Source organism: Carassius gibelio, chromosome B14, assembly GCF_023724105.1.
Source record: "Carassius gibelio isolate Cgi1373 ecotype wild population from Czech Republic chromosome B14, carGib1.2-hapl.c, whole genome shotgun sequence".
Classification (NCBI taxonomy): domain Eukaryota; kingdom Metazoa; phylum Chordata; class Actinopteri; order Cypriniformes; family Cyprinidae; genus Carassius; species Carassius gibelio.
Window position 1 is genome coordinate 22243816 of NC_068409.1, and position 12521 is coordinate 22256336.

The 12521-nt window shown below is 36.9% G+C and overlaps 1 protein-coding gene across 4 annotated transcripts in view; it reads right to left on the reverse strand.

Annotated features, from left to right (window-relative positions):
* Positions 1-3726, reverse strand: part of LOC127971844 (fibroblast growth factor 13) — a 114843-nt gene extending 111117 nt beyond the window's left edge. The window contains exons 1-2 of one of the 4 annotated variants that reach the window (XM_052575095.1): positions 3523-3726; positions 1449-1629 (exon numbers count right to left, since the gene is read on the reverse strand). In XM_052575095.1, the coding sequence (XP_052431055.1) occupies positions 1449-1497 (49 nt within the window). In that variant the 5' untranslated portion in view covers positions 1498-1629; positions 3523-3726. The other 3 variants (XM_052575099.1, XM_052575094.1, XM_052575096.1) reach the window with 3 other exon arrangements.
* Positions 3727-12521: the final 8795 nt, after the last annotated feature.

Below are 12521 nucleotides of genomic sequence, written 5' to 3' on the forward strand. Positions count from 1 at the left end.
TACAGCTTCTAATAACTGTGTTTAGGCTTTTACTTAGCAATTTTTTGCAAAATAACTAGCCTTTCCTGAGCAGCCTTTTTTTCAAGTAAATCCTATTCTAAATTATTTTTAGTGCATTAAATCCAGAGTAACTAACAAGCGATGGTGAGAATACCAAAGTTAATGGAATTTAATGATGTAAAAGCAGCCACTGAAATGTGTTTCATAATATAATATTTCAAACAAATTAGATGAAAGCCAGCATGCTGAATGAGTCACATGCAATGTTTTGACAAAGTGCTGCCTAAAACAAAAAGAAAAATGAACTCCTGCCGGCATTCAACAAAGTCTGTTGTACATTTACTACAAACAATAATAATATGTTTAAAAAAAAAAAAGATAGCTGTCTGTTCATTATGTGCCTTAAGATGGGTGAGGAATGGATTTCTTTTGTTTTTTACTAATACTTAATGAACACTATTTATGAACATTTTCATTTTATTTTTTCCAAAATAAAACAAAGCAATCACTCTTGTTTATTTCTGACCAGCACTGAATTTATATTAGTGAGTCTATGGGAAAATTAAATTAACTTGCCAAAAAGAATCAAAGAGAGCCAATTCTCTTAAATAATCCAAGTCAAGGCACTATAGATTTTCTATTGTATGGTAAACTATAAAAATGTCTATTAGAAGTTACTTTTATGCAAAAACAAATGAATTATTAATTTCTACAAAAGAGGAACAAAGGTAATTAGTCCGTTTGCCAACAATATTAGTAATATACAGTGGCAGGTTTATTTTAGAGGTAATCAGGCTATGCTACACTGTGGGATTTCATCAGTCGGAACAAAGGAGCACAGCATATTCATGTCGTTGTAAACTGAAATGAAAACCCCTCAGCAGCCAGCATGCACATCAATTAATCGCGCGGAGGTTTCTTTGGCAACCCAGTAGCCCTTTGTCTCCAAGGCAATGGTTGGCCAGTTTACATCCAGTTGAAGCGCGGCTGTTTCAGAGACATGCAGAAGCTCGGTTTTACGCAATCGGTCATTTGCGCAGTAGCTACCCAAACAAACGATTAAGCGTCATCACATAAATATTTGAACAGTTACTCAGACCTACCTTAATGTACTAGGAAGGGGAAAAGGGGAATTTTTGAATGGAATATTCATTGGTTTAATTGCAGGTTACGTTAAAGCGACAGCCCAATAATTCATCTCCTCAGAACAGACTGAATAAAAATTGTGCCGATTTCGGTCTTTATCAGGTGGCAGTTTTTTGTTATTCAGCCTATAGCTAATCATTTTGTAGGCTATTAATCTCATAAACGTTTAACATTTCTATTTGCCAATTTCCATAATGCTTTTATGTTTTCACGATTGAGCAACAATGCAACGAGAAGATGAATGAGATCACGGTCGCTTTAAACCTGTGAGAGCAATCGAGACGTTTCAAGACTCTTCTTACCCTTAGAAGCATCCTTTTCTTCTTTAGTCTTAGCCACTTTTCCGCTCATAGATCCCAGTTTGGATGTATAGATCCCGATTTAGATTAAAACCCGAAATCCTTCAGTCGAGTATACCCACAGTCGCTTTAGGAAATCCTTGGCAAATCCAAACCAAAGGTGCCAGGTGATGAGATAAGAGCTCTGCAAGAAACGCATTGTAAATAAACAAAGGTGAATATTTTTTTTAGGTACACCAAAGGGAAAGTGATGGTTCTCGTACCTTCTGTCGACATTTATCAACAGCCGTCAATGCAGTTAAACAGAGACTACAGAAGTCGAGTTTACAAAGCGCGTGATAGTAACAAGTACGCCAATGTCACAATCAAACGCAGACCTTCCTTGTAGTGCTCTGTTATCAACAAGGTTATCTCACCTTATCTCTTCCACGGTGTCTCCTACATTAATACACATTGATGTAGACAAACGGCTCCTGCATGAATCTCGAGGTGGTGAAAATAAGACGAACCCTCTCGAATGAAGCAAACCGGAGAACAAAAAGCGCGAGGGAAGAAAAGGGGCTTCCACCGAGTGTCAGTCGACGTCAGCTGTGACACACTGGACGCGAGCGCTCATAAAACCCGAGGAACCACCTTTTGCTAGCTACTGTAACAGAGATATTCACAAATGTACTAGCCTGTTGCCAGCGTCTGCAGAAACTGGGTCTGATGTAAAACACGCCATGCTAGTGTGAGCATCAGATATTGAGTCAAAATAGCGGTCTAAATCGAACGCAGAGGGAATAAAACCACTGCTGTCCATAATAAAGGCTATTCAAAAGATATTTTCAAGAAAAATAGACTCCTATTCTTGATTCTATCGATGCAAAAAAATCCAAACAATCCCCGAATACCGATGCGCATTTTATATAGGCCTATTATTGATTGCCCTATAAAAGTTCGAACCCCCATGGAGTTCAAAACGAAAGATTGGAGAATCTGAAAAGTAGTGGGCTATGGGCTATGGCCTTCATTTTAGGCCAAATAGCATACCCTAAGTCGCTATTATCATTCTACAAAATGTAATCTAAAACTTAAAGCACCATATTTTTCTCACAATTGTAAAAAAAGCAAGTTAATAAATAACTCTCAAAAGTCCTGAAAATTGCCATTAAATTCCTTAATAGTTTTACATATATATGTATATGCATAAGAGCATTACATTTTTAAGCCCCAAAAAGTAGATAAATTTACTCTTTCATTATAAAAGTGTTTTGTTTTAAGCCTACAGGTTAAAGAACATGGGTGAGCTTTTGAAGTCAAGGTGCATGAGATAGAGAGATGCTGTGGGCTACTGAAAAAGCTCTCAAAGTATGGTGTGAAAATAAGTTTGCGCGTCTTCCTCGGTCTATCTTCCACATTCTTTTCAAATGTGTAGGCTAACAAACTATTTGTGCATTCACAAGACACGCATGCTTTTTTTCTCTCCATGTGGTACCAATTATAGCCACTAGAGGCATCTGTTTGAAGCGTCCCCGCCTCCACCTCCACCTCCGCCCCCCAGTTGAACCTCCGGATAGTCTTTGTATGAGTGGCACCCTGTATAATGACTAAATTCCCTCTGAATCCACAGTTATGAAACATGAAAGTATCTCTTTCTAGGCTATCCGTACAAAATACCTCTGATCAAATACACTTGTAATCTTTCTGCAGATTATGACGCGCGTAGGATTTTTGCAGACTTCATTAATAAAGTCCCCGGAGTGAACAATGAACAGTCAGTCTTGTCCTAACAATATTCACAAAGGGATACCAATGAAGCTAATGAAGCTCTGGAGTTTACTTTCTAATGTGTGAAAACATTCAGCTGTTGAAGTTAATTAAAAACATTACCCATATAATACTTTTAATATTTGGATGTGAAAGTATGCTTCCGTGTGGCTGTCATGCAATAAAAAATCCCGTAAAAACGCGTCTTCAAGGAATGTTACGGTCCGGAGTCTCCACACTAAATAATGTAAAGGCGAATAATATGATTTCGTATTGCCTTAAATGTAGTCCCGACACATTATCTCATTTATAAAATATTTTAACTTACCTGTTTATTCGATGAAGAGAGGCATAAAACCGGTGGATTGCCCTCGTTCGGTCTTCCACTCTAGGTAAATCAACCACGATTAAATTCTCCGTGTATTCTAATCACTTTGTCCGCTTTTAACAGGAATGTTTCACTTTGAAATACTGGTTTTCTCTGCTAATTTGGAGTTGTAAGTAAAGCGACTCCAGACTCGGTGTTTATCACCTGACGGATTGCACTCTTTTGCGGCACTGAGTGTAAGGAAGCAGAAGGCAATGGTTTCGGGATCCATACTTGCTATTTTTAGGGACAGTTGGACGCCTTTCAAAGTTTCTTTGACCAGACTTTCGTAAGACACTGTCCATGGCTTTAAACTGACAGTGCTTGGTTTGCCAGGAACCGAATTCTACAATAACCAAAGGTTTTGGAATATCACTGCAATATTCTGAACACTTTATATCCAACCAATAATTTTCTAAACTCTCACAAAATCTTTAATCATTTCTTAAAACTTCTCTTCCCTTTTAAATTTGCAAATAAATCCTAATGGGGGGGGGGGGGGGGGGTAATGGAGCTAAATAGAAATATGATTTCAGCAGCTGGAGATCCAACAGAAGGAAATTTGCCTCCACAAATGATGGCATTTTGAGGTCTACAGAGTCACCTTGGAGAATTAAAGAAGATGGCAGGCGAGGAAAGTGGTTTATCTGAGAACAGTGTATCTTCTGGGGTTGTAGTTTGTCAGGCAAGAGCTCACATCCCAGCATGAGGGAGCTGTAGGCTATTTTAACCTCCCTTTGCCCTTCACTGTTTCTCTGTTGATGCTCAGACATCTTGTTAAAATACACAGAGTCTGTCAAATCCAAAACCTAAACAAAAATCTCTCTCCACACTAGATTTAAGTTGACAGTTAATGCTTGTTTTAAAAAAATGGTGATTTATGGTGGACAACAATGTTGGCATTTATGGGTTTAATTGCAGCTAAATGCTTGAATTATAGTGCAAAGCGACAGTTATTTACAAAACAGTTTGAAAGTCTCTTGTTCTCACATTGTAATTATTTCCTTTCAAGTCTGTCATTGTCCTCGCTGCTAGTAACACCAGCATTAATGCTGAACACAGTGTGCCTTTTTTAAATAATATGGAACGATTAATGCCTGGAGTATAGGCAATATAATATAGAGTTTGGAGAATTGGTGGATGTTGGTTTGTGGTGAACACTTTATTGTTTTGGCAGCTCCTTATCTTGACAAGATCCACATGATGTGTGTACTGTAGAATAGTGACATGTGTACGGTATTTTTCATGTACATTGTAACAAGACAGGACTTCAGCGCAGATTAATGGCCTCACATTTATATTCATGAGAACCGAGAGAAGCGTAATACATTTCTGTGCTGGGTCTGAAAGCATTAAAGAGAGGTACAGCTTTCCAAATGGATCAATATTTGCCATGTGCAATTGGATGCAAAAGGTCATGAAGGTCAGTGTGCTACTGATCAATGAAAAATGGGGTCACCAGCTGGATGACATGATGAAAACATCCATCTGAAAAATGATCTCAATATTCTGCAACTTGCTTTCAGATATGAGAAATTAACATGTCCAGTAATATTACCAAAACTGTATCAAAAAATTGCAATTTATAAGTTACACTTCATCATTTTGAATTTCTACTCTGATCATATAGAACATCATGCATTAAATCAACAGACCACTTATGTAACCTTGGTTTGTTGTTATATTTAATGTCCTAAATAATTTATTAGTGCTGTACTGATTAGTGGTTGTCTAATATAAATGACTGATTCTCCAGAGAGCAGAGTGTATACATTATCAATTTAATGATGGTAAATAAGATAATGCATAAAATTGCAAACTCACCACACTTTATACAGTATAATATTTACTTCTAGCATTCAAATTAAAAATTGTTACTAAAAACGTTACTAAAAGGCAGATTTACGTTTTCAGTATGGTAGTCCCCTCTACCAAATTCCCCAATAGCAGCATTAACAAACTCAATCCCAATTTCAGCAAATCAAAATTCTCCCAGTAGGTCACAACAAGATAAAGTCAAAATAAGTTACAATAAGTGTTTACCTGATTTTAGCTCCGATGTGACTTACCCACAGTGTCCATTGTGCCACTCAGTCATCACTCAATCAACCTCTGTAAAATAACAGTAGTTAAGATGAAAGATTATGAATTATTTCACAGTCAGGGGTGTTGATTTCCAGAGGTGTCCTTGAAATGCTTTTACTGATGAATGGTTGGAACGATAGTATTATGTGGGCAACAATTATCTAAATGTTCATGAAGAAAGGCTCAGCTGTGAACACTCAGTTATAGGTTGACATTAATGACAGCTTTACTTACAAAGCCAGGACAGAGTCATGGTGATTTTCTCTAACTTGTTTTGTGAGGAGGCACACACTTCAATGTGACTTTGTAGAACACAAGAGTAACTTTTGTAGAAGTTTTTATTTTTATCAAAGACGTCATACACACAGAATCTTATCAGTGTCTTATTTAATATGAGTATTTATAAGTTTACTGCTTTAAATAAATCTATGATCTCAAATCCACCAAATGATGGATGAGAAAATATGCCATTTTCAGGACCTTTTGGGATTGTGCCTAAAATAATTTTCTAGGACGGAGAGAAAAGTGTTTTAGGAATAAAGATCAAGTGATTTATGGACCACTGTTATGCTGAGGTTTTATTTAGAAGATTTCTTTTGGAAATATTGATATGTCCAGTGCTCTGATGGGCAAGGCTGATTAGGGAGTAATTCATTTTCTGTTATGATAAGTATTCTGCTACTACAGTATGACATCATATGAGACAACAGAGGGTCATATGGCTGACTTTACAGTATAAATAATTGCCAATACCACCTACAGTACAAAGGTATTTATAAAATACCTAAAAGAGGAAATTTCTCATTCCCTCTCTCTGTGCTGCATCAGCACTTCCTCTTTCATTACTGTATAGAGCACATATGCCAGCAATGACAGTTCCCAATGGGGTCAGCCAACTGTTAGAATTGAGGTCAAAAGCTTTGACCTGACACTACAATTCTGTCATCTTCTCCGTCTAAAATTGGCACAATTGACCCCTTTAGGTTTGTGGCTGAATTTTTACCCAAAGTGTCCTCTCTCTCACAAACCTCAGTCAGTGAGTGTGAGTCATTATTATCTTTACATTTATCAAAGTAATCTTGCAGCTTCTTAAAATTACAGTTAAACCCCTGGTGTCGCATGGATTATTTTACAGATGTCCTTACTACATTTCTGTGCGTTGATCGTGGTAATAATATAATTGCTGTCTATGGAGGGTCAGAGAGCTTGCAGATACCATAAAAATATCTTAATTTGTGTTCCGAAGATGAACAAAGATCTTATGGATTTGGAATGATATGAGGGTGAGTAATTATAATGACAGAAATTTCACTTTTGCCCCTGTTGGGGGCAATATTGTTGGCATATGATGAATCCTGGTGGTCTGAAGATGTTCTAAAAATGAAAACAGCATAGCTAGGGGAGATTTTACATGTAGTATGATAAGAATATAATCTGCAGTCCTGCATTCAAAAATGTTTGGAAACTTGTGAATTTGGCCATCACAGAATTACTTGGGAGCCCTGACACTGTTTCTAGGCATTTGCACGTCCACTGTAATCACCAGCTACTGATTGTGGTGGTGGGATAATGGTAGGGCAATGGCACTGATAATGGACTTGGTTGGAGGTTTTTTTTTATTTTTTTAAGTTTTTTAGACAGGGTCGACAAATGAACTTGAGAAATTAATAAAATACTTCTCCATCCCTCTTGTTATTATTCCCTGGACCATACATCCAATAACCCATCCAATAAGTTGAAGCACTGCTAGCCTGTAGATTGAGAGAAATATGTTTACCATTTCAAACACACAAAGTAGCCATTTCTTTTCATCCTCTTACTAAATATCAAGCAGATTGTTTAAATGTCAGATTGGGCCGAGCTGGAGTGGTGCACAGGGGCCGTGGGTGTGAAACATTACCCTTTAAAACTCACAGAAAGACTGTGCTAATTAACAGAGGTGCACTCCAGCAAATTCCAGATTAATGTCAATGGCCACATCCAGGAGACTCAGGCATGGGCAGATCCTTCAAGCCTGCAGTCGTTCCATTTATAACTGCGGCCACAGGAAGGGAGTCGGAAGCGCTCTGTGTGATTCAGTGGTGGAGAGGGAGACAGATGTCAGAGCCAGCAGCAGCAAATGCCCCTATACTCACCCTTAGAAAATAAATGTATACTTCCATATCTAGCATATCTTTTTATGTTATTCACTAAGTGATATGTACCATAATAGTACATTTTATGTAGCAGCTGATTCTCTGGTTAAGGGTACAGGTGAGAAGTAGGCTAACAGGTTTGTTTGTTTATGTATTTATTCATTCATTCTTTTTTATAATTTAACTTAATTTTCCATTCCTAAATAGACACATACCTTGAGATGTTGCTAACTGATATTGCCCTTTAATAAAAATTATACAGTTAATTGAACACAACATTAACATACAGGGTTTGTTGTTACACGTTGTGTTTACCTGATGACCATTTTTGTCTCAATAGAAACCTGCCAAACACAAAACAATTGATGAATAAGCAGAGCATGAAAGAAAAATATAAATTTTCAATTAATACATTGTATACAAAAACATAATTTAAAATATGACTTGCAGAAATGTGCCAACTTGCCTTGACATTAAATTAAACATGCTTTTTTTTTTTGCATTAAATTAACATTTGTAAACATAATTGTGCTGAGAACACAATCTATTCACCTATCTGGTTGTGTTTTTAACACATAGTTTAGATAACCCTTGTGTTTAATGAATGAATGAATTATATTTATTTTGTGATAATTTAACTTAATCTGAAATAAAATAACATAAATATTAAATGATTTTTTTTTTAGAAATGTTTTAAGTTGAACTACCTAAATTTCTAAAACTACAGTTCATTAAAAAATTTGTGAAAACTGTAATAGAATATAAATATTACTAAAATAACAACAGGATTATTTCATTTATTCTCCATTGATTAATTAATTAATTGATTTTTAATGTACAGTGTTTTTATGATCTGAATATGGTGGTTAGAGGGTCACTTGAGAAGCAGAAATCAAGACTTGAAGCCCCAGTGCATGACCTAAAAGTTCTGAAAGTGGTTCTTCAATAAAATGCTATGTAATTTGCATAAATAATAGCTTTGGTTCATTATGCCACCGTGATTGAAAACACACCCACACACACTCCCATGTTCCCGCAGGAGCAGCAGCAGGGTAAACACAAAGTGAGGAGTGACTGATGTCCGTACTGCGCTCTCAGAGGAGGAGGAAAACAGTAAGGACTTACATGGTGAGTCACGGCTAATCCCTGGAACCGCAGAAACAGAGGCAGAGATTGTGGTGCCTGCATGATGTGAGGGTTGTTCTCAGACAGCCTGCTATTCTTAGGCTGTCTGCATTCGTCTGAAGTGGTGCAAAGTCTATTTTTCCCCTTTTTCTTCTAAAAATGTACAAAGTGAAGTAATTACAACCTTTCTCAGTCTTCTCTGTGCCGTTTCCTGTTGGTGTGATGTTTCTCTGTTCTCACTGTTCGCTGTGATGTTCAATGCTATATATCTGCGGTCTGGCTTGCATCCTTGTCCTCTCTGGAGAATAATCAATCTCACTAAAGGAAGAAATTCATGTGAAACTCAACCTCAGTTAGTGCCTATATTAACCGTAATACATCTTAAACAACTTCAATATACAAATACACTTATTCTGTTTCCTGGATACTACATGGTCATATATACAGTAATGCTTTACAGCACTTCTTTTGACAAGCTTATTAAATAATTAATTTGCTCAAAACTATTGTCATCAGTGCTCTTTTACTCACCCGTTTCAAACCGGTATACATTTTTTCCTCCATAGAAACTAAAAAAAGGTGAAAGTGAATGGAAAGCAGGGTCTATCAAGTTCAAAAAAGGGTTGAAGTACCACAAAAATGGTCCATATATGTACATTTATATATGTATTTATTTTTTAGGTGCTTTAATTTGAAGCAATTTTAGAATGAAGAAAATCACAAGATGTTCACAAGAATTAGAAAACACACTAGAGAACTAGTAAACGAATGTACACTATATTCCAAGAAAGAATCTCATTTGTGCAATTTGAATGTGCATATTTAGATTTGGTGCATCATATTGGTTGACACAAGATTCAAGACACACAAGTACTAGTATGGCTTGAGGGTGATTAAAGCATGTTGTTGATTTAACCATCCCTTTAAATTCTTGTATTTTTTCACACAAACCTATTTCATGACTTTGGTAGACTAAGAATACAGTGCAGAGTTATATGGACTGAGCAGCTGGAACATTGTACCTAGTAAGTCGTTTTTGACAGTAGAAAGAAAATTCAAAAGGTTTTAATCAACGTGAGGGTGAGTAAATTATAAAACTATTTATTTATATAAAATAGTGTGGATCAATGGTGCTGTTTTATAAATCAGCTTCAGTTCCCACATGCACCACAAAACCACACCAACCTGCCCTGCTATCACAACATTATACAGTCTCAGCACCTGTTGTGTATCAGGCCCAGGCTCAATAGTTCAGCCCAGTGAAGTCAAAGAACATGCCATGCCAGAACAGGCATTTTTTTTCCCAAATGATGAATTTCTCTCTGTAAATTAAAATGTACAGTTAGCCTGTCATTATCACAAAATAAACTGTGACATCGTGATATTTTAATCCACCAAGATGACACCATTACATTAATGGTGTCATTACATGATGGCGAACAAGATCTTGAGAATCTTTTCATTTTTTTGTTTTTTACTGATTCTTTGGAACAAAGGACATGTCCCAATCCCCACACCTGCAATACTGGCCTGTACATGTACCCACGACAGTGAGAAAGACTCTGTCAGGTCGGAAAAATACCAAAGCTCAGGGCCCTTAATGTACACTAAATCTACTATAGGGACTACAGTACAGGCATTTAGAAGTTTATTTTAAAGGTTTGAAAATCAAAATATGCAAATAAAACTTTACTTGCAATGCAAACTTTGAGGTCTTCATAAATACAGGAAATTTGTCATGCAACTTTATGAAAGTGAAAGTCACGGTAACCCATACTAAGAAATGGTCCTCTGCATTTGACCCATCCAAGTGCACACACACAGCAATGAGAAGTGAACACACCGTGAACTCACACCCGGAGCAGTGGGCAGCTATCTATCCAGCGCCCAGGGAGCCACTGGGGGTTCAGTGCCTTGCTCAAGGGCACTTCAGCCATGGGTATTGAGGGTGGAAGAGATCGCTGTTCATTCACTCCCTCATTCACTCCCTCCTACCAGCACCGAAACTCGAACCTGCAACATTCGGGTAACTGGTCCAACTCTCTAACCATAAGGCCACAGCTGCCCCTTATACAGACAAGTGCAAAAACTGAAACCTTGTATTGAGACTGGCCCTAAAATTCTTAGGGGGACAACTTAACCTAGTCAACACACCCAGCTAACAAGAAACGTTTTCAAAATGTTAGCTATTGTTCTTGTAATGTTAATAGAACATTTGTTTAAAGTTATCAGGTCCTTGTTAATATTTTCAAAACGCTAGCACAAAAACATTATAGTTAATTTAATGTTTTTCTTCTAAAATATTAATTTATTTAAATGTGGACCTGTTTCAGAACATTCAGAAAAAAAATTCAAAAGTAATACTGCCATAATGTTTGTGAAATTATAAAATAAAATATTCCCAAGGGCGGAATATTCCCAACGTTCTTAGAACACTTTTTTTTTGCCAGCCAACTACTTCCAAAATACGCGGGTTAAATATTGATATATATTTGAGTTGGAATTATTTTATAATCTTACTTGTATACTATTTTATAGAGTCTGTTGGGAAAATAGTCCACTCTATAGTCGAAAACGAACTAGCAACAAGTCAAAGTTTGCAACAGAATTAGCGTAGTGCAAATAGTGAAGTCATCTGAGGTAATTTACACTAATGTTCAATGTTGCCATGGATGACGGGATAGCGCAAAGCACCAGTAGAGCCTCAAGGCATTTTTAACATAGTAATGTTAGTGTTGTCTGCATTTGTCTAAATATAGCTCTGCCTTCAGAGACTTAGCTTCACTGACTGATGGTGTTTGTTTTTAAAATGGCTGTGAATTCAAGGCTAAAAGGGAGTAAAGCTTCCAAGCATTAAGTGCAATAATAATAAATAAATAAAAAGTGATGTAGGCCTAGTCGTTTTACTCATGCTCTTATAGCTGCATGAACAGTCTGTTGATTTCTGCTTGAGAGTCTGTGAGCCAAAGCCCATCTCTCAGCAATGAAAACTTACTCTCAGTTACAGATTGATTGGCACTAGTACAGTGGGATTGATGACCAGTGTTAATTACGTAGAAATGAATAATTCAACCCCGTAATGGCAGGATGAAAAACGAAAAGCCCACAGTCAATAAGAAAGCGCCATCTGAGAAGATAACAGATTCCCGAGGGGTGAGAAGAAATCAAGAGCACTTACAGCGGAACTGAAGCGGAGACTGGGCTGTTCTCCAACAAGCTGATCCAGCCCCTCCCACAGTCCCCAATACAGGGCCCATCTGTGGAGAATATACATGATAATGCTTTCTTTCTTTATGAAGTATTGCATATTCCATCGCATTCTAATGTCATAACGTTTCTCTAACAGCGAAAGAGGAAACCAGTGAATGCTAAACTGATTCAAGAGGGGGAAACTAATGGTTAAGTTATTGATCTACTTTATTGAAGCAGCAGCACCATCTGGTGGAGATTTGATTTTGAAACTTTTTGATGCCAAGGACTCTCGAATATGAAGATCGGTTTGCGATTAGCAATCTTTCTAAAATAGGAAGGCTATACATTTTCATGTATATAAATACGTTTATATTGCGTGTGAAAAATATTACATGATATATTATAGATACTACAAATTGAAAT